The 22,512-nt window shown below is 37.1% G+C and overlaps 2 protein-coding genes across 2 annotated transcripts; both read left to right on the forward strand.

Moving 5' to 3' along the window:
* The first annotated feature begins 1,988 nt into the window (after positions 1–1,988).
* On the forward strand, positions 1,989–3,874 carry LOC122063092 (molybdate transporter 2-like). Its single transcript, XM_042626758.1, has one exon. It carries the CDS (start codon positions 2,125–2,127, stop codon positions 3,535–3,537), a length of 1,413 nt encoding a protein of 470 aa, XP_042482692.1. The 5' UTR covers positions 1,989–2,124; the 3' UTR covers positions 3,538–3,874.
* A 1,089-nt stretch (positions 3,875–4,963) lies between these two features.
* Positions 4,964–8,477, forward strand: LOC122063084. The gene is made up of 7 exons (XM_042626746.1): positions 4,964–5,276; positions 5,609–5,724; positions 5,832–5,950; positions 6,056–6,218; positions 6,336–6,562; positions 6,656–7,025; positions 7,111–8,477. The coding sequence occupies exons 1-7, from the start codon at positions 5,109–5,111 to the stop codon at positions 8,267–8,269; spliced, it is 2,322 nt and encodes a 773-aa protein (XP_042482680.1). The 5' UTR covers positions 4,964–5,108; the 3' UTR covers positions 8,270–8,477.
* The last annotated feature ends 14,035 nt before the right edge of the window (positions 8,478–22,512 follow it).

A 22,512-nucleotide genomic window follows, 5' to 3' on the forward strand; every position in this document is an offset into this window, starting at 1 on the left:
TTTTTTTTTAAAACGGTATTTTGACACAGAAACTGAAAATTCTGTTTTTCACACGAAATATTGTTTATGAAACTAAATGACTACCAAACGCAACCTAAATAGTTAGTAGGAATAATATCAGAGTTAAAGAGATACATTATTAAAGCTGGAAAAGGAAAAGCTATGTATTTTTTCAGTTGTAAGGCCCAAAGAACCTACAGGCCAAAATCATCTTTATAAAATCACATCTAAGAAGAGTATGCCATGTAGTGTCAGCATCGGTGTAGTACGAACCACAGAGTGGGTCAATATCCACCCATTTTCCTTAGGATGTTTTTTGTTGAAATTCTTTCATGTGCTAATCTCCAATAGAAGACCTTAAATTTTGGATAGATTTTGAGTTCTCAAAAATATAATCACCAGTGTGAGCATGGATATAAACAAGCACACCTCTTTGAGAGTCTTATTAAATTAATATTAATATTAGATCTGAGAAATTTGGCAACGACTTTAGTCGAAAGAGACCCATTGTTTGTGAAGTGGCACCACCATTTGTCATGCTCAGAGGCAATGGATATTTAAATTATCTTATTTGAAAGAGCAATATGAAGTACTTAATTTAAAAGACTTAGGGCCCATTTAAAAATCAGAAACGGAACAAAAAGCATTTGATAAAACTGTTTCGTTCCACTTGTTTTCAGAATAGAAATTGAAATTTCTACCTATTTATGGTTTAAGAAATGACCCAGTTTCGCTGTTTTTGGAAACGACTCCGGCCATTTTTTCGCTAGTTACTATTGACTTCCAGAAACATGACTTATCAAACACCTTTAATTCCCGTTTCTGTTGTTTCTTGAAATAGAAACGACTGAAACATTATCAAACAGGCCCTAACATTTCCATTCATTCCTTAAATAAAACCATTCACTTTAACTAAGTAAAGTAGGTGATTGTTGGATCATGGTAAGTTGGCAAGGGAGTAATTTGGATTTATTCATGGGTTATTCCAAAAGCTAGTATCACAACCATTACCAATTTTCAAGAAAATCATTTTATGATGGGTATGTAGGATACTTATAATACTCTTCCACTAAGGTGATTCCCTAGAGTGATTATTTTTTACAGTGAGTATGGCAGTGCAGTGAACATCGAATGATTGAGAGCATCTGGGCATGCATCACGAGGTCCTCTCGGCCATTCGATGCTCACTACACCACCGCATTCACTGTAGGATGTTTTTACACACTTCTCTTAAACTGACTTATTATAAAAATATTTCGCTTTCAGAATTTGTGCCCATAATCAATGTTCATTATTGAACAGAAGCCAGCCAAGATTAAGAAGGAGACTTTTTATTTTTAGTTTTTGAGTTCAGAATAGAACTTTTTTTTTTTTTTTTTTATAAGTGAACTCGTAAGAAAACATGAGTAGGCAATAAAGATTTTTTTTAAGAAGTAAAACAAGCATTATTCAGAAAAAAAAAAAAGAGGCAAGCAAGAATATAACCCAAAAATTTTGTTTTGTTTTGCTGATTCATTCTTTAATCATTTCAGTCTGAACCTTCAAACAGGTATAACATTGTGCCGTTCACGTAAACGCAATTATGGGATTGGCCAATCCAATTTCGTCATATTATATGGCATTAATAAGGAGAGAGAGAATTAACGCCACGTGGCTCGGCATCAATCATGTGGATATTTTTAACCTTTCGTGGGGTCCGTCTCTTTTGGTTTTTTGTTTTTCGTCCGTCTCTGTGGATAGAAAACATTTTTCCCAGTTCCAATTCCATAAATAAGCTGTTGATGAACATTAACATTTATGATCTAATGGTTAAAACCCCACTTTAATGATTCCTGATTCCGAACTAACGGTTTGTAACTGGGTTACATCGCAACCTTTTAATTTTAGCATCTGGTGACACGTGGCATCACGGACAATTACTATATCGTTTGGGATAACTCGCTTTTGAATTGCAGTTGTGTATTTGGAAATATTGTGACTTTTAGCAGATACGAAGGGCTGCCTGAAAATTGGAATCTCTCTTTGGGATATAACTCGCTTTTGACTTGCAGTTGTGTATTTGGAAATATTGTGACTTCCAGCAGATAAGAAGGGGTGCCTGAAAATTGGAATCTCTCTCTCCCCATGGAGTCACCACAGCAGACTGCCTTCCCGCTCCGCCCAGGGCGGTGGCGCCGCTACCTTCCCCGCTTCTCGTGCGCCACCAGCTTTGGCCTCAAGAATTCATTCTGGTCCGAACTCGGTGGCTCCGTGGGTGACCTAGGCACCTATATCCCCATCGTCCTCGCTCTCACACTGGTCAACCAACTGGACCTGGGCACAACCCTTATCTTCACAGCCATCTACAACATCATCACAGGATTCCTCTTCGGGATCCCCATGCCCGTCCAGCCCATGAAATCAATCGCTGCAGTCGCCATCTCAGAGTCCCAAACTCACCTCACCGTTCCCCAAATCATGGCCGCTGGCATCTCCACTGCCTCGGTTCTCTTCTTCCTCGGAGCCACCGGCCTTATGTCCTTCTTCTACCGCTTCATCCCCTTACCCGTCGTTCGCGGCGTTCAGCTTTCCCAAGGTCTCGCCTTTGCCTTCTCCGCCATCAAATACATCCGTTACAATCAAGACTTTGCAACTTCAAAATCGGGCTCTGCTCGCCTCTGGCTCGGCCTAGATGGGCTCATCCTTGCCCTCTCCGCACTCCTATTCGTTGTCCTCACAACAGGTTCTGGGGATTCCATCGATGAACCCGAAGCTCAACCTCTGCTTGAATCGAGAGAACCCCATCGTCGACGTCACCGTCAAATTCGAAGGATGCGTATCTTATCGGCAATTCCATCTGCGCTTCTGGTATTCCTCCTGGGTCTGATGCTCTGTTTCGTTCGTGACCCTTCCATTGTTAAGGATCTCAAGTTCGGCCCTTCAAAGATCCAAGTGGTCAAGATCTCCTGGGAAGACTGGAAGATCGGATTCGTTCGAGCTGCAATTCCTCAAATTCCTCTCTCTGTTCTCAATTCTGTGATTGCAGTCTGTAAGTTATCAGCCGACCTATTCCCTGAAAAGGAGGTGTCGGCCATGGCAGTTTCAGTGAGTGTGGGAGCCATGAACTTAGTGGGTTGCTGGTTCGGAGCAATGCCAGTCTGCCATGGTGCAGGGGGATTAGCAGGGCAGTACCGTTTCGGTGGAAGAAGTGGTGCATCGGTGCTATTTCTGGGAATAGGGAAACTGGTTCTTGGGCTTGTTTTTGGGAACTCGTTTGTGAAGATACTGGGTATGTTCCCAATTGGGTTATTGGGGGTTCTCTTGCTCTTCTCTGGGATTGAATTGGCAATGGCTTCCAGGGACATGAACACCAAGGAGGAGTCTTTTGTGATGCTGGTTTGTGCTGCTGTGTCAATGACTGGTTCAAGTGCTGCTTTGGGCTTCGGCTGTGGGATTGTTCTGTTTTTGCTTCTGAAGCTCAGGGAATTCAATTTTTTCTCTTCAAGCTTCCCCAAATCCATGGATTCTAATGATATTGATTCCAGTCTCCTTCCTTAGGAGATGAGTTGGGTTCCTCCTTGGGCTGGAGCAAGCGCAGCCTAGCCTAGCCTAGCCTGAACCTCATTTGGGTATCAATCAATACATAGATTGGAACTAGCACTTGGCTTGTGCCAAGTCAGGCCTTGCTGGGATTGGCATGTGGAATAGTAATTTCAGTCTAGAAACCCATATGATATGATTAGAAGTACCGGACCAATGATTTGAGCGATACGTACCAGGTTTTTTCCTTCAGTTTGAAAACTCAGGACCAGAATCACTCAATTGGAATATGTATTATTGCAATGAATTTTTTTTTTTCATAATAATAATTATTGCAATGATGGTTCTGTAGGAATATATATCTAGTTGAAATTTCAAAATGGGCTTATGGGTCCAGTAGTTCACTCAGGTCAGCATTAAGGTTGGGCCCGGCTTAAAATTTGGCATCATATCAATATGGGCTGGGTTCTGACCTTCCTTGATGTGATGAGTCCAGTCCATTCATCATCCATTACGTCCACAAAAGGAGCTTTTAGGGTCCACCGATCTCATCATTGAGTTCCAAGTTCTAACCCAAAAGGATTGAATTTTTGTCACTACCCTTTATGTTTTTGAAGAAGGGTTCCCTTTGAAGAAAGTTTTCCCTTTTTTTTTTTTTCTCTCAATCTTTTGGTAGGAAATCATTTGCTTGTTTGGTGGTGGGGCCAAGGGTAGTTTTAAAATTAACAAAATATGGCCTTGATTCATGGAAATGCCGCTTTTACCTTTTCGAGTTACACTTTAGTGCAGAACTAATCTGCTCAATGGCCTCGCCCAACGCATATTGGATGACTAAGAACCCCTTGGGGTGTGTGATCATATGTTAGGGTAGGTAGGTGTATAGATATTGTTTGTGCCAACATGATCAAGGCCATTGATCTCCTTATATACGCTGGTAGTCAACTTACATATATATTTTTTTTTTGGTAAAAATCAACCTACATTTTCAATACTTGTGGAAATATATTGGGCCAGAGTATTCTGATTCATGGACATGCCTATTTTACCTTTGGGAGTCACTTTTGTGGATAACTAATTTGCCCAATGGTCGTGCCCAACACACATTGGACGGTTGGGGACCTCTTAGGATGTGCACCTATATGTTGGGACTCGGTAGGTTGACTTCCAGAGTATATTAGGAAATCAATGGCCTCGATCATGATGGCACGAACAATACTTATACAGCTACCTACACAGAAACCTTATCATAAGAAATGACAAATGCTTAGAGCAAGGGCAATTTTGTGTTAGTAAGATATTCGGAGGGTAACTACGTCTTTCAATAGTGGCAGAAGTGGAATTTAAGAAAGTCGGTGTGTAGAGTTATAAAGACAGCAAAGATAGCCGTTGCGCCTCCCACCTCTCTGTCGTGGTATAAATTCGAATAAATATATATCTTTTGCTCTTAGCCTTTTAAAAGACGAATCGACCGTTACAATATTCTTCTACACAACAACAGATCGAGCAAGTATAGCTCCTGGCTCAGTTATATCCTTGCTGCTATTTTCATCACTTTTAGGTTTTCCACGGAGAGGTGATCACCAGAAACCATGGCGGCGGCGGCGACTGGATCGTCTTTTACGGAAGAAGAGATGGTAGTCGACGATGGTCTTGGATACCCCAAGTTATATGCAAAGCTCTGTCGAGATCCCCATCTCAGTCCATACAGTCATGGCCCTCCCTTCACTTTCATTCCTTATAGTTTTCAGCATCAAGAGGTAAATAAGCATCCCCCTATCTTTCTTTTTTGATTTTCATCTCAAATTTTGTTGATAGCGTAAAGTGTAAATGGTTGGCTAATCTGGGTTTTGCTTGGAATTGCGTTTCAATCAAACCATTATAATTTTGGAGATTAAACTTCATAAAATTGAACTCGCATTCTTAAATTGGAAGATACTACTTAAGACTGTAAATTTCGACTGTCGATCTGTCATTCATGTTTCAGTTATGTACAGATTTGGTGCAGACCAGATTAATCATGGGTTTTCATTTTTTTTTGTTTTGATAATACAATCTGTGTTGTTTTTTTCCTGGATTTTTGTGTGTTTAGGATTTGAGAGTGAGGGAGTTAGACCAGATGTTCCCAATAATTGACCCTGAAGCTAAACCTTCCACGAAGTCTAGAAATTATGCGAGTCTCCTCTGGAAGCAACTCAACCACCTTGGGTAAGCGCCTGAACTCCTTATGTGGAGTTATCATAAAATGGAAAAACAGAATTTTGAGATGGAACTGAATCTGAAATTTTAATCTTATTCTGATTTTGCTTTTCCAGGAATGCTGGGTTCGATCCTGAAATTTTTCGAGTGGACCCATATGGCAACGTTCTGTATTATCATGCTGATTCGGCTTCTCCACTTGCTTGGAATATCGATCATTGGTTTCCTTGCTCAAGTAAGGGTTTATCAAACCTTTTCCTAAAATTCTCTCTCTCTCTCTCTCTCTCTCTCTCTCTCTCTCTCATATGAAGGATTTGGGATTCTTTTACTGGGGCTGCAGGAGGAGGACGGACTGTTCCTAGCAATCTGAGGATACTACAATGGCAAGTATGTAAAAAGAAGCAGAACAAGTTGGAATTTCTCGTTCCCTGGTGGGATCTTCAGCTGGGGATCTCTGTAAACCAGTTCCTTAACATATTTGCTTCTTCCAATTCTGATTTCAGGTAAGTTTCTTCATGTCTTTCCTTTCCTTCAATTATTTGGTTTTCTTCGAAATTCTTTTCACTTTTCAATGACCAAAACTAGTAGAATTCACTAATTTGGATTAAAATTTTGTTCAGGTACAGAGCATTCTCCTTTTTCTTCTCTGAGGGCGAGAGTGAAGAATTAAATGATTCACAGACAGTACAGTCACATACTTTTCCAAAACATTTCGTTGAGACAAGACGAAAAGTAGGCCTTGCTCCAGCTGCCATTGTTTTATCTAGGGGAGAGTCTTGCGATGCATCATCGGCATTAAGATCGTTCGATCTCAACAGACGAATCAGGCCAAACTCCCCTGCAAATGGTAGTGATAGAACAAAAAAAAATTATTCCTTTCACATTTCGTTTCGTGGGTGACTGAACATTCTCTCTGTTTCATTCTCTTTGAACTTTACAGCTTCAAGGAAACACTTGTCCGACGGCGACAATCAGTCACACTGCTACTCAATTCAGAGATTCAGACCAAGTACATCGAAGGAAAATGAGAATCCCAACATTGCTTATAATCCATATATGGAAATTGCCATGGCCAGGGACTCTCTGAAGCAGAAGGGAGAGGCAGAAAATATCCAAGCAGAGATACGAACATTGGACGAGGAATTGCATGAAATGAAGCAGAAGAATGATGTAGAAAGGGTTGCTCTACAAGACTTGGAACTGGAGCTAATAAAGCGTAGGAGGAGAGTCGAGAAGTGTAGGCGTCTAGCAGATGCTCAGTCCTCTTATAGAGCTATGATAGAGAAGATGATTCGAGATGCCATGCACCAGTAAGATTGATTGCAAAAATAGAATAAAAGACAATCACAATTCCTCCTCAATATGAAATAATTCTCTCATTTTTCTGACTTGCAGGAATGTTGTTTATAAGGAACAGATTAGATTGAACCAGGCTGCAACTAGTTCCCTGATGGCAAGACTCGAAGCTCAGAAAGAACTATGTAATTCTTCGGAGAAGGAACTCCACATAAAATTCAAGCAAAGAAACGAGATTGAGAAACAGATCAGACCTCAATGGGACCAAGCAAGGAAGAGATCGAGGATTGATGATGCTCTTTTTTATGAAAAAGATGATAAAACCCCATTTTACTTACCTAGAATCAGGCCCAGGAGGGAGGAGTATTCACAGAAGGAATTGCGAGTGTTCCTTGAGGAAGAGCAGAATGCATCTGAAGCAGGGTTATCTCTTGATGAAGAGAGAAAGCAAGAAGTTGACAAGGAAAAAAATGAATTGTTCAAAGGTATTAATAGAGAGAAGGCTGAGGACCAAAATAAACCCATTTCCGTGGTGTGGGATGAGATACCTATTGGGGAAAAGCTTCAAAAGTTAGAGATTGAAGATGAAAGGAAGGAGAAGAACATGCGATTCTCTGTTCTTCGGAGCCCTGACAGAGAGGAGGATGAAGAATGCAGAAAGAAACGTGGAAAGGGGAATGTAGAGAAGTGGCTTCAAATGCTGTTAGACAACACCGAGCAAGGATTGACCGTGAACTCATCACCTCCTCAAAATGTGGATGAAAATGGGACGAGCAAGACTGAGGAATTGATAAGAAAGATGAACCTCAAGAACCCCCAGAACCAGGAGGTAAAGGTTTTGCAGTTTCCATCATCAGAAAACAAATTAGATCTAAAATCACCATTCCATGAAGATACTGGGGTACAAGCAGTCCAGCAGAGAGATTGTGGAAAGAGAAAAGAGATTGTAGAGAAGGAAAATGGTGAAATTTTGTGTGAGAACACCAATGCAAGAGAAGTGGGTAATGTAGGTAAAGGTGTTGGAGGTCGTGAGAAGAGTGGTAAGGAGAAGGGGCTTGTGAGGAGTGAGAGTGCCAGGGCCTTCAGGCCATTCCCATCTTCTCCCTCTGTGATGTTGGGAATGAAGAAGGGAGTCGATTGCATGCGGAAGAAGCCGATTGTAATTGAGTCTGATGAAGATGGAGAAGAGGATCGTGTGGCAACTAACAATTTCATCAAATCATCCATCAAAACAATCAAGAAGGCTGTGAAGTTATGAAAGTAATGAATTTGTTACTTTTAATTAAGCAAGCAGGAAAGATGTGAAGAAGTGAATTTAGATTATGAAAGCCTTTTTTTTTTTAATATTGATTTGAAAATGGTAGCTGATAACTACTTTAGCTAAATAAATGCTTGTGAACTTTCTTATCTTGTATCTGTAAATAACTTTGTATTGTGCTAATTGATTTAAGATGTTCTTATGAAGATACATTTGTTGCATCCCTATCAACTTCTTCAGGTTGGACCAGAGATGATTTCAAGGGTTTAAAAGTTGTCTTACCTTGATTCACCAAAGGAAGCCCTTGCAGTAAGCCAATGACTCTCTCTCTCTCTCTCTCTCTCTCTCTCTCTCTCTCTCTCTCCAGCCAAAAACAAATCCATGTTTCATCCTTGACCAGCATGATTCTTGCCCTACCAACCTGTAGTTTCACCCTCAACAAACATTGCAACCAACATAAGATGAGCAGAATGCATATTTGATAAAAATCCATGATCCAAACGATCGGAATGCATGTCTGTTTGAGGAATTTCTCCTAACAATTATAGATATCTAATTGTAATTAAAGCTTGTTCTAAACTCTTGGTGCTTCTAACTGTAACTTCTTCATGGATATATAGATTGTAAAACTTGGATATCAATCAGATATATGTATCAAGATTCATGTCAGGTGTGTTGGGATCATTGGGCAACACAAGAGTGGAGTGAATTAGAAAATTAAAATTCTAAGAGGAGCAACAATTTTTCATGAAGGAAGCTAACTCAAAAGATTGAATTCACAGTTCACACTTGACACCACTAAAGCACAATGTTAGGAGAAAGAAAACATCAAGTGTGGCATAAAGATTTATAGTGGTTCAGCAACCTTGCCTCTCACACTCGAAGGCTTTTCACTAAGGGCCCGTTTGGTATCGTTCTAAAAAAACATTTTTGGAGTTTTTTCGTTCTATTGGAACGAAAAAACGGAATCTTCTGTTTAGTGCACTTATGGTCCGTTTCTGTTTTTTTGGAACAAAATGTGAAAAAAAAACTGAAAAAACGAGATTGGACGGAACTCCATTTTGGAGTTCCGTCTTCCCAGTTTCGTTCCATTTTACAAAAAAAAAAAAAAAAAAAATCCCGATAAAAATCTGAAATTTTGAAACACCGTTTTTTCGTTTAAAAACTGCGTTTTGACACAGAAACTGAAATTTTCGTTTTTGACAAGAAACAACGTTTCTGGAACAGAAACGATACCAAACGGGCCCTAACTCAATTGGTTTATCCCGTAGCAGTCAAACATTACAACGAGTTTTCCAAATGGCTTCCTACTAATCTTCTGCAATCACCTTAGTGATTCTACTTATATAGGACACACCTTTACACTCAAGGAAAAATAAAAAAATTAAGAGTAAAAATGAATTACCTCAAAAAAGTAGGATATATCAGTTAAAATAAGATCTATCTAATAGTCATTGGTCCTCTAACAATCACATTAATTAACGAGGCCTCGGATGTCTATGAGAATATGGACACTATGTCCAGAGATGTGCAAGTCACTAGAGTCGACCTACTATATTGGGGGGTTTGTTTTGTTAGGGCTTATGTGACTCAGTTATGAATTTTTTAGGCTAGAGGGAGAGACATACATAGGATGTTATACAGGTTAGGTGTGGCTGCATTTAACTGGGGTTTACTCTTGGACCTAAACTATAAAACCAGGCAGGTTTGAGAGATTCCTTGTTAGAAAAAAAAAAACAAAAAAAAAACAAAAAAACAAAAAAACAAAAAAAAGAAAGAAAAGGAGATATACATAGGATTAAAAATAAATTATTAATTTAGGGCAAAATTCTATATTATGGAGCTTTAATTCTATATTTTGAATTATTGAATCTCTGAAGCTTTACAATTAATGTTGTTCCCGAAGCTTCCAAACGCACCTTGCTCATTACTCATGACAGTCCACTCAAACACTTGGGATTGTATAGATAGATTCTTTTATGGGTTGGGGTTTTCAGGTCGTTCAACCCGTTTAAGAATCTTCTATGGGGTACTTTTTAAACCGTTCAATTAAAAGTGCGAGAGTTTAATGGGTTGATGTGGAATATTCTATTACAGAAAATATATATGTTTTAAAATAATTACATTAAAAATATGACTGGTATATACGAGCAACGATCATGAATACCATATTTCCTATTTAGTTTCATAGCATCTCATTTCCGTTGGTCAAAGAAGCATGCCTATGTACGCTTGTGTTCGCCATCTCTTTCCTTCAAAATCATGACACAATAAACAGAGCCGAAAGAGACGTATGGTATAATTGAAACTCCCCATTTCATTTCCTCCTTTCACACCCGGAATCCTGATCCTGATTATGGAAGAGTTCTAATCTTGTTTGTGATCTCCCCTTCAACTATCATCAACAAACTGTTATAGATGAAAGAAATGATACTCTCTCTCTCTCTCTCTCTCTCTCTCTCTCTGATGTGCTCTAAAACCCTACACTCTCTCAGGTTCTGTATAGTCGTTTTGCATTTGAGGCTAATACCAACGATTCTCCAGGTTTTCAATAATCGAAATCACGTTTTCGTATCTGAATGAGTTTATGGGCAAAAAGGAAATCATTGTTTTCCTTATTTCCGCAATAGGAAGGCATTGACTGAACTGGTGAGGCATCTGTGCCCAAAGATTTGGTGATGCCTTACATTATAATATCATTTGGATCTGCTAATTATTGTCGTCCTGTTAGGAGATTTTCAGTGTAAATATTTTTATGATTCCTTGTCTTTTATGTTTTTCTATGAAGTTTGTGTTTGTTTTTCTAGTAGAAATTTCTATTCATGCTATAGGGGACTTAGATTGAGAGACAACCTTGAGCAAGTTTGTGAAAGTTTTATGACTATTTATTCTGAATAGGTTGCAAGCAGCATCTGCACACATTGGTAAGCGAGTGTTCTGGTGCTACACCATCTACTCAATTCTCTTGAAAATTTGAGTTATATTTGGTATTTGGTTGCTTTTCGTTATTATTATTATTATTATTATTTTTTTTTTGCAATTTCAACATCCAATTCCTGTATAATCCATCCTTGTTCCGAATTTGAGATACAGATTCTATTATTTATTTATAAATTCTTCTCATGTGGCTTCTATTTTAAAAAACATTAGATCTTAATGAACAACTTTAATTACATTGAACAAGATCTCTTATATTAATCTTCTACTTCCTGACCAAGAAATTTAGATGCACTCTCCAAGACCATAATATTTTGAATAACATCAGATTGCTTGAAATCTTTATATATATATATATATATATCATGCGCCTTTTCTATATGTTTTTTCATCTATCAACCTGATTATAATTGCAGGAAGAGAAGTCTTAGGATGATTATGTTTCTTCCCTATTCTTCATATTGAAATTATATTGCATATGTATTAACTAAGGATCTTTTTACGTACCACTAAATTCTTGATTTTCATCTAAACTGGAGTATTTTGTTAAAATAATTGATTAGTCATCATATAAGTATTTGTAACTGCAGCCACAAATCATTGTAGTTAGAGGCATGAATTGTCTTTAAATTATATAATTCCTAAGAGAAAGGAGGGATTTATCATTTCATGCAATCGATATCTGGTAGCGATTAACTACATGTCAGTTTAAGCTAAAGATATTAATATTGTTGTGCTGTCCTACCATAGGTTAATGCATTCATCATTGTAAATAAGAGGTGGTGATATTGACTGCTTTGAAGCATGTTATACCTTCTATCTCTACTGTAGTGTTGCTAGTATGTGATATCTCACAAGTCCAACTATTCAATCTGACTACATCTTTGACAAGACTAGAAATCCCTTTAAAGCCCCAAGTTGTAGGCTGGGCTAGTTGTGGGCTAGTTTAATGTCCACAATATATTGTATTGCCTATCTTGAAAAGTCTAATTTCTTTTTCAGTGTACACTCAACCCTTAATTTACATAAATTTCTTGGTTCAACATTGGTTTCCTACTAAGCATTTAAACATTTCCTGAAACCTGAAGATATAGAGTCATATATAATCAAAGTAAACTCTTACCCTCTTTATCCATGAGGAGCAATTTAATTGTCTAAGATTATATATCCTTATTGATAATTATACTTATGCATGGGAAACCTAGTATAAAATTTATTTCTTTGGAAGATCTTCAATTTAGGAATTTTTAGAAAGCTTACACATGTGCCTAATATAAAATTTATTTCTTTGGAAGACCTTCAATTTAAGAATTTTTGGAAAGCTTACACATGTGAGTGGGGTGTTTTTGTTGGACTATTGTTGTATAACTATAGGTTTTACATGGAGTATTGTTCTACCTCCAATGTTACTTATATCCACTTTACACATTATATTGGAGAATTTATTCTCGTATTTGAATCTTTTGTGCTGAACATTTTGTTGACATAGTTATAATAATGCATCTGTTTATTCTTTTTTAGGGTACAAATTATGAAGTAGTATTTTTTTTTCTTAGTGACAATAACCTCATTTCTTGTCACTATATTTGTCATTGTTGTTTATTTTTCCTCACCTAAGAAAATTTTGTTATATTTTTACATCTATTTCTTATTGGTTTAGTTTTTTTTGTCTTTGACAACCCATTACAGTGCTTGAGGTTAATATTTTACCAACACAGAATTCTTGACAGTATACTCTTAGAATTCATAGCGTATCACTAACTAAGCGTATACTGCATGGAAAGATATACATTTTAAGTTAGACGCTCTGATAAATAAGTATATCTTAAAGAAGTAAAACATCTACATGATTAAAGATGACACTTCTTTTCTGTAATTTGTTTCCACTAGCCAAATGAACTCTAATTGGATAAACATAAGTACAGAATTGTATAAGGACTAATATGAGATTTCGCCATATACATATTATAGAGTATTGTGAGACCTATTTAGATTCTTCTGATCATGTAAACTGTAATTGGTAGAATCTGTCATTGACTAAGTATTTCTCATTGCATGATTCCATGTGATGTCACTTATTTAATTGGAAGACATCAATTTAATCATTTTATGTGGCTTTTAATTATGATATGCTTGTATACTAGCAGAGTTTTAGAAGAACAAAAAAATAGATCATGACAATAAAATATAAGATACTATTGTTAATGGAGTTATGGTAGAGAATATTATACCATATATGGAGTTAGGTGAGTTTTCTTTGAAACACTTTTGATATGACAAAGGATATTAAGTAATATTACATTTAATTATGTATTTTTTTTTTTGTAAAGCATGTGTATACTAGGGAGGTCCCACTGATTTAGAAGAATCCATTCAATTTGATGTTAAGGCTATTGAAAATGAATTAAATATCAGCGGTGTGATATATAAACTAAGTGAGCATGATGATGGGGGTAAAAGTTTATTTGTTGATGATTCAACTAACCACTTTGATAATCCCGTAGAGTATACAAATGAACATTGAGAAGTATTTTACAAATAAAAATGATGCATATGAATTGTATAACAATTATGCTTAGAAGATGGGATTTAGCATATGAAAATCTAAAGTAGAGAGGTCAAAGAAAAGGAAAGAAGGAAAGAACGAAGGGATGATGTCTTGTCTCGTATGTATATTTATAGTAGGGAAGGTTTTAAGAACTGTAATGATAAAAGTCAAGAAGGGAAATATGTTAACCGTCAAGCTGATAGTAGAATTAGTTGTCCTACTCGTCTGCGAGTAAAATCAGTTGAAGGGGGCTTGATTGTTGATCAATTAATTTCAGGTCACAATCATAACCTCGTGGCATCCGATGAAACTTATCAATTTTTATCACATCTATGGATCTCAGACTTATTTTTACAGATTGTGATCACTCCAGATGATTGTGTAATTGGACTGATAACTATTTATGAGGATGTGAAAACTATGTTAGGTGGAGCCTCCAGGGTGAGTTTGCCGTAGTTGGTATTCATGAACTTTATGAAGAGGAGAAACCAGAAGTTTCTTCAGGTGGACTTACAAAGATTGTTAAAATACTTGCACTATAAAAAACTATATATGTGATCATGAATCTTTTGTAAAATAGACAAAACAGATGATGGTACAATACGAGGTATCTTTAGGGTTGATCGATAGGCAAGAGCTGTATATCATGTATTTGGTGATGTCATTTGATACAACATATAAAGAATCAATATCACTTCCATTTTGGTCCTTTTATTAGAGTAAATCATCATGGTCAAATTATGTTGTTTGAATGTGGGTTGATAGCAGATGAGACAATTGCGTCGTTTATTTGGTTATTCTATGTGTGTTTGAAAGCAATACGAGATCGACCACCAATGGTAATTATCATAGACCAATTTCCATCACTGTTGAGGGCCATTCTATATGTGTTTCCAAGTGCAAAGCATATGTATTGTTTATGGCATATGTACAAACACTTTATGGAACACTCAAGCTATTTGTATTGGACGAGTCCGTCATTCAAAAAATATTTTGGGAGGTGTATATATAGTAGTAGGACAGAAAATGAATTTGAGACAAGTTACAAGAGTTATTAGTAAATTATAATCTCGTTGAATATGAGTGGTTGAAGAAAATGTACAAGCAATGGGTTTATTGGGTACCATTATATCTTAAATATACTTTCTTTGTTGGCATATTATCCACACAACACAACAAGAGGATGAATTATTACTTTGTGGTTACTTTAAGCAATCAATCCCATTTCACAAGTTTGCACGACAATATGAAAAGGCTATAAAGAGACGTGTCGGGAGAGGAAAACTTATAGCGATTTCTACAATATCAATATAAAACTTCCATTGTTAGCTGGCAATCATTTGGAAATACATACATCTAAAGTTTATATGAGGAAGATTTTTTAAATCTTTAAGAAACAATAGTCTGTAGCATTGGTATTGCCAGCCACAGAGGAGTAAGTACATGGTAAAAACAAAGTATTTGATTAGTCCCTTTGACATTCCTGATGAGCGTAAGTGTGAATTTTGGAATGACATCAATATGAGTGTTGTAACTTGTAATTGTAAATTGTTTGAGTTTATAAATTTGTTATACAAACACATCCTAAGAGTCTTCCATAAGATAGAGTGCAAGGAGATTCTTTCCCAATATATCCTAAAAGATAGACCATGGATGCAATAAAGGATTTGATAAATGAGGCAGACAAATTAAGTGATGGAGTTTTTGGATCAGTAACAGCTACATGGGCTTTATAAGATGCCACGAGGAATTGATAGCCATAATTAATGGTTCACATGCATCATGTGAATCTGCTTCGACGGTATTGAGGATTGTGAATCAAAGAATCTTACGAAAAATAGGTGCATTCAACTTACAAACTCCTAGAGTTGACCAATTACCCTTTGTCAATGTTGCACATGACCTCCATTGCAATCTCCATATTCCTTTAGATGTGATCACAAAGGTTCAACTAATTTAGATTATGCTAACATCCAATGGAGATAACAACTAGAAAGACTAATAGATGTAGCAATTGTGAGCAGGTAGAGCATAACAAGGCAACTTGTAAGGTGTATTTCTAAGAGATCATTTCACTGCATATATTAATTTTTAAAATTATTTAATGCAATATTGATGATGTGTGATCATGCTTTATATTTTTCAGGTAGTAGTAGCGCTAGAAAATGAATTGGATGCCATTTACAATGAAGAATAGATATTAATTAGATATTTTTGGAGTTAGCAATATTTACTTTCCTGTATGGCTGTCTTACTATTATTTTGATGCAATGCTTTATTCAGATAACAAAATTTATAATTTTTAACTTTAGTTAAGACATTTGTGGGCTTTTTTTTTACTATAATTTTACCTCATTGATCTTGATCCTTGTTAGATGTGTCTAATATAGTTGTCGAGGCTATATGCTAGGTAATTACTATATGTCGGATGTTGTTGGAGGATTGTATGAGTTTGTTCTTTGTGAAATTTCATTAATGTAATGTGGGATGTACGAAATATTTTAGGTCATCTAATTTTTATTTTTCACTCTGTTCTTTATAGATAAGGGAAAGCATCCAAGCTGAGCAAGCTTTGTTGAATAAAGCTGGGTTTTATATTCCAGTTACACTAGATGCGTGAGCCAATATAAAGTGGGATGGGTCCATGATTTGTCTTCAGGTGAATATGCATTGCCATGTCTTTTCTTCTAACAGATTTCTTCAAATCTTTGTTTTATCTCAATGCCCATTTTTTATTAGCATATATCTTGTTTTCATTTTAAATTTTGAATCACATATTTTAATATTCTTGTTCATATAGATAAGCTGAACCAAGATAGTGTAAGAGTAGATATAAAGATAATGGAGAATATTGAGACCTCAAACACAATATCAAGAATAATCCAGTATATAAATTTTATTTGGGCATTGAATCTATTGTAAAGTTCAATTTGCTTCCTTCTATTTACTCTAGTTTCATTTTCTAAAGAGAATTGTCCATCCAACTTGCTTATCAATATCTGTAGTGTTTTTTGAATCAAAAATAATTTCACGCACTACTACTTTTTTTACTTAGGAGAAGATAAGAAAAATAACTTGTGTATAAATGGGTCGCATCCATTTCTCTCATTTTCCCTAAGTTATAGCTTTGTAGTTAAGTAGCTTTCAAGCCCGAGCAACTATTATATAGTGATTATATGAACTAAATAAAACATAAAAGACATAACATTTTCATGTATTTCCATTGATGCTTAAAGTACACATAAGATAAGGTAGGAGCATAAAGCCTCCCAACCCTCTACAAACAAATATAAAAAAGGTAGAATTCATTACAAAAGCCTTATAAAAAAAGTCCATCAAAGGTAAGATATAAGCACATTGATTGTAGGAAATAGCTTGGAAGGGTGGACATCAAGGTTTTGTCAGTATTATCTGTCCAATCATATATAGCAATTTAGTCTTTCAACCCCTCAACCTAGAGTTTACTATGTCCAGCATATATTTTACATAGACTTCATAATTCTTTTACGTACTTTGAGGTGCAACATTCCCTTTCTTTGTTGGCAAACGTAGGATAAGAAAAAGGAGAAAATGTAGAAAAAATACTGAATTAATGGAGGAAACTAGATCTCCTTCTCAACAGAAGTTGTTGGGAATCAAGTTGGCTTAGTTGAGGAAGCTTGGCCTCTTCTCTTTAATATATAACTTAGGAATTCAAAGCTGCTTCTTCCTTCTTTTACTACCAATAAATAACGGATTACAACGGACTAATATAATTTCATGTAACGCACGTGTATAAAAGTTAACCACAACTCTCAAATAGCTCAAATAACTCCTAATAACTTACCCTACTACCCAAATAACCTAGATTACTATATTAACAAAAACTCTCACGTATAATCCTATGTAGCCACCACATTTATCTCCTTACATAGCCACTAACTATTCCGATGCAAGAACCATGCATGCTTGTATGGGCACATAGCATTCCCTGCCCCTTGAAATTGTCCTTGTACTAAATGTGTTGTAGCAACCAGTGTATTATCAAGAAGAGGGGATTACCTATGGACCTTCATCCCCAATCTCAACTTTTATGATGAGATAATGTTGAATCTAGTTAAAAGGTTCAGAGCATAGGAAGAAATTGATTAATTATTTCATGGAACTACTGCAGTTAGGACTTAGGCGTAATATCCAAAAACTTAGTCTTATGATCTATGTGGGGGAGCTCTCTGAGCTTCCCCACTTCCTTTTCATGTGTAAGTAAGCTTGAACCCTTAAAAATTTTCTACTTGCATTAGTTTTCCAAGCCTCAAGATTTTGTATCCCATAGCCTCCCTTGATAAGCTCTATCATCCTTCACTTACTTGGAAATGGAGTACTGTCCCTAACGACGATGATGATGAAGATGAAGATGAGTATACTATCCTATCCCTGATCGATTCTATGGTGACCGATGAACCAACCAAAATGGCCTTCTGAAACAAATCTCAGACTACCTTCTTACGAGAGATGCACAACGAGACCCTCTGAATACCTTGGTTGAGAGCTACCATGCCATAGCTCTACCCTAGTTATTCTAAGTTGGAGGGAAGGACAAAGACAGATAACATAAGATCGGGTAATCATAAATTGTACTTGCTCCCTAAATTCCATTTTACTTGTTTCTTTTGTGTTTGCCTTGGTATATGCTTGCTTTGGTTTAGACTTAACTCTCGTACCTCCATAGACAATTTATTCCACTATATTTCTCTCTTGTCCCGTTAATCACCTCTTGTCCCATGCCTTACTCTCATATTTCAATAGAGTACTTTTTGTGTTGAGTTGTCATCCATTCACATTAAAAATAGACTAGGAAGATTTTGATACGTAATTGGTATTAACTTTGAGTTTCGCATATAGTGTTTAGGAAAATACAAACATGACTAACTTTGGGATAAAAGGAATAAACCAAGGGCGAGAGCCCTATTGCAAATAATCCTTCATGCATTACTTCAAGGTTTCCAGCACCACCACAACATTGCATTGCAACATTCGTAGTCTAACCTAGATTGAAGCACTTGAGCTCATTCCAACACTCACTTTAACTCCTCTCCTTCAGTCTCATGAGCAACGCTATTAAATTTCATTTCTTTTTCTTTCACAATATCTTCGATTGATTATCTACCAACAATGCTCCTTCACCATCACCTTCTTGCACAACAGAACTCCGTGTGATTCATGATGGTATTGGTTGAGAAAACAAAGGACAATTGAACCTAAAAGATCTGAAAACTGAAAAAGCACTTGTTCTTTCCTCTTTAGCCTTTTTCAACAACAATGTTGTGAGACCTATTTTTTATTTTCTTAGTAATTCCATCAGTACTAACCCATAAACAAAAACCTCACATCAGTACACATTGTGCTGATCCTTCTAATCATTTTGCAGTCAAATTGTCAAAATTAGATAATAGAATCATAAAGAGAAAATTGAATGAAACCGGAGGAGAGGGGTAAACCAACTATGAAGTCGAATTAAAAATGAAAATACATAATATAAAAGCAGGATATACCAAAAATAAATAGATACTTAATGTCTATTACCAACAGCCAATATAATTACCATATTATTATAGTAATGTCTATATTGCATATCTTTGTTATTTCCTCTGTACAATCCTATATGCAATAGCATCCTTAAAGCCAAGGAAGCCTGTTAAACTTTCAAGCTCACATAACGGACAGTGAGCTACCATGCATATATAAGTTATCATATTTTCCTACTAAACTTTATGAAAACTTATGATACGTAATATAACGTTTCACCTTCTGAAGCCCAGGCTGAAGTTTCCTTGAGAGCTTTACTAATATCAGCAAGGGATGCTCCCGCAATGTGTTTTGTTGTAAATAGCCCAGCTCTCTGGAATGCTCTAGCTCGAGTATCCTGAAAATACAAATGAAATGCATGAAATAAGCAATCAGGTATTGGATTAATCAACTACGAAAATCAAATTTGACCTAAGTATTGTCAATTAACCATTCATTGAATATACTAATGAAACTTAACAGGAAAAAACCGCTTACCCTTACAAATGGGGTTGTAGTAAGTTTAAGCATCTCTGGTCCAAAACCAAAAGAGACACGATTCTGGAACTTGGCTAACAAGCTTGCCAGATCATTCCAACTAAGTCTCTCACAAAATGAAGAAACCGCTGAAGCAAAACTCTCAGATTTTTCTTGTTCAGCCTAATGCGTTGTAGTAGCATTTACCAGACTTAGTTTGTATTGTTAGGTGGATAGTAAATAAATGAACTGTATCACGAGCATCATGGAGTATGTGTTTAATTTCTGCAATCATGCATCATAAATTATTACTGCTATTGTCTTGCTTGGATGTGCTTGACCCCACCCCTCACTGAGTGAGTTAGAAAGCTCACCCCATGTATATACCCCTTTTTAAATGATGATGCAGGTACCGTGATGCCAATGGCGGGTGACCCAGTATCTTATGGGTCGAAGTATGGTGTGAGCGACCGGTGGATATCAGAAGTGGAGGAGCATGATCAGGACTGTGCATGCGACCACTGTGCTTATGCCACACTGTGAGATTGTACATCATATTTTGATACTTTGGGGTATAAGCATGGATTATACATTGCTTTTGAGATTATATTATATGCCATGGATGAATGTAACAGAATAACTCAGTTATCTCTGTTATATTACCATTATATGTTTTCCCCATTTTATTTATGATTTTGCTACTATACTCTGATTCCGTTGCCTATATTGGTTGTGATGTGAAATTGTGAAAATGTTAAAGTACTGCTATCAGAGATCCTGGTAGGTTTGTAAGATAGGTACGTGTCTTACTCACACTGTCAATATTCCTAATGGTAAGTTGCGTCTACTGGGAATGGGGTGTGACAGCTATGGTATGAGAACGTGATGCTCTACCTTAACTCACAATCTCGATCGAACCATGACTTGGGGAAATTATGATTAAATAAAAGTCTCAAGACAATAATAATAGAAATTTACACAATTAGGAGACAAGTATAGGTGCTAAAGCCGTTTTATTATAATAGAGAACTTGAATACACAACTTACATTTTCATAAGAAAATAAGGTACTGAAAGCAGAAAATCCTAACTAGCCTAAGTCTAGGAAATTAAACAACTGAAGCAAATGACATAATGTAAAAGTTTGACTAAACCTAAAAATATCAAACTCAAATAAAAATATGAAAAGGAAAATCCTAAAAGCTACAGTGGCAAACATGCCACTACTCTTGCTGCTGCTACTACTACTGTTGGTTCTGTCCTTGGTCCTGAGTTTGGTTCAGACCATACGTTCCTGGAGGAGGCATCAGAATGCCAAGATGGAAGACCATCACCGGTATCTGAGCCTCTAGGGAGGCCACTCCATTGTCCATAAGATAATAGGTTCTGTCCATGCTCTCAAGGTAGCCATCTATGCTCCTCATTAGTGACATAGTGGTATCCAGACAGGCCATAACATCATTGAGACCGTAAGGCCTCGCACCCCTAGTACTCTAAGATATAGAAGCCGCCATCGAATCCATAGCCTGAGGATTAGGTGGTGGAGCCCCACCAACCCCAGCAGCTTCTCGTCCTGTACCACCAATATCACCGGCACCGCCACCTTCCACCTCCATTGGCTACTGACCCTCTCCTGGGATAGGAGTCACCTACTGTAGATCTATGGTCATCTTCCTTAGAGAATCTTGGTTGAAGTCTGTGAGCTATTCACCCAACTGTGTCTCACTCTCCAAGTCCACCCTAAAGCGGCAGAAGATGTCAGTCAATATCCTCCCGTAGCATAGGTTCCCAACTCGACAATCCTGCCCCTCGGATCGAATTATCATGGTCCACATTAAGAGGTAAGGAAGGCGTATCTACACCCCCATGTATATGCAGTAAGTCACGCAGGCATGCAATACGGATACCTCATTGAAGTGCCCACAGGTGGGGAGGACGTTCAGCTGGATTGCCCGACAGATAACCTTTAGAATGGTAAGGTATTTGACTATGCGATCCCATCCACTAGCCTCCTTAGTCAGCATATTGTTGACCTCTTGAAGGGTATCGGGACTATAGAAGTTATAGGCTGGAGTCCGAGGTGGGCAGTACACTAGATTACCTGCATTGTTGATCATCAAAATATTAGCCAGTTGCCCCATGTTGAAGGAGATTTCCACCTCCTTTACATTGGAGGTGATTCACATCTCTTCGGTACAGTTCATGCATTCCATGTTAGAGTAGAATAGCCTGACCAATGTAGTGTAGTATCTGTTGGGTTTTAGGATACGGTACCACCCGATCTCCTCAAACCGTTGATGAAGACAGAACGTGCGAAAGTCATTGGTCCTCACATAAACTCCTAGGCCTACGTTGCGGTGCTCAAAGAATTCCCAACAGTCTTGCTCAACCATAGAGCGAAACAAGATTGGGTTGAACTGATCGGTGACTTCTTGCTCCTCTTGTATAAGAGCATGTCGGGTACGTACACGATGTCCAGATATTGTTGCAAGATGATTCCTAAGGATTTGGAATGAAAAACCTAGTTAAATGACTGAATGCAAAATTCACAGAGAAGAAAATCAGAAAAACTAGGTTACAGAGAGGAAAAAAACATACCTTGGATGCGAATGTGGCACCAATCGTTCACAAAATAGCGAGTGGAAGGTAGGGAATGGGTAGCAAAATACTTCTTGGCCGTTTCGACACCTTTTCCACCAGAGCAAATAGGGTTTTGTGTAAAAGAACCAAGACCCGAG

Source organism: Macadamia integrifolia, chromosome 2 (genome assembly GCF_013358625.1).
Source record: "Macadamia integrifolia cultivar HAES 741 chromosome 2, SCU_Mint_v3, whole genome shotgun sequence".
Taxonomy (NCBI): domain Eukaryota; kingdom Viridiplantae; phylum Streptophyta; class Magnoliopsida; order Proteales; family Proteaceae; genus Macadamia; species Macadamia integrifolia.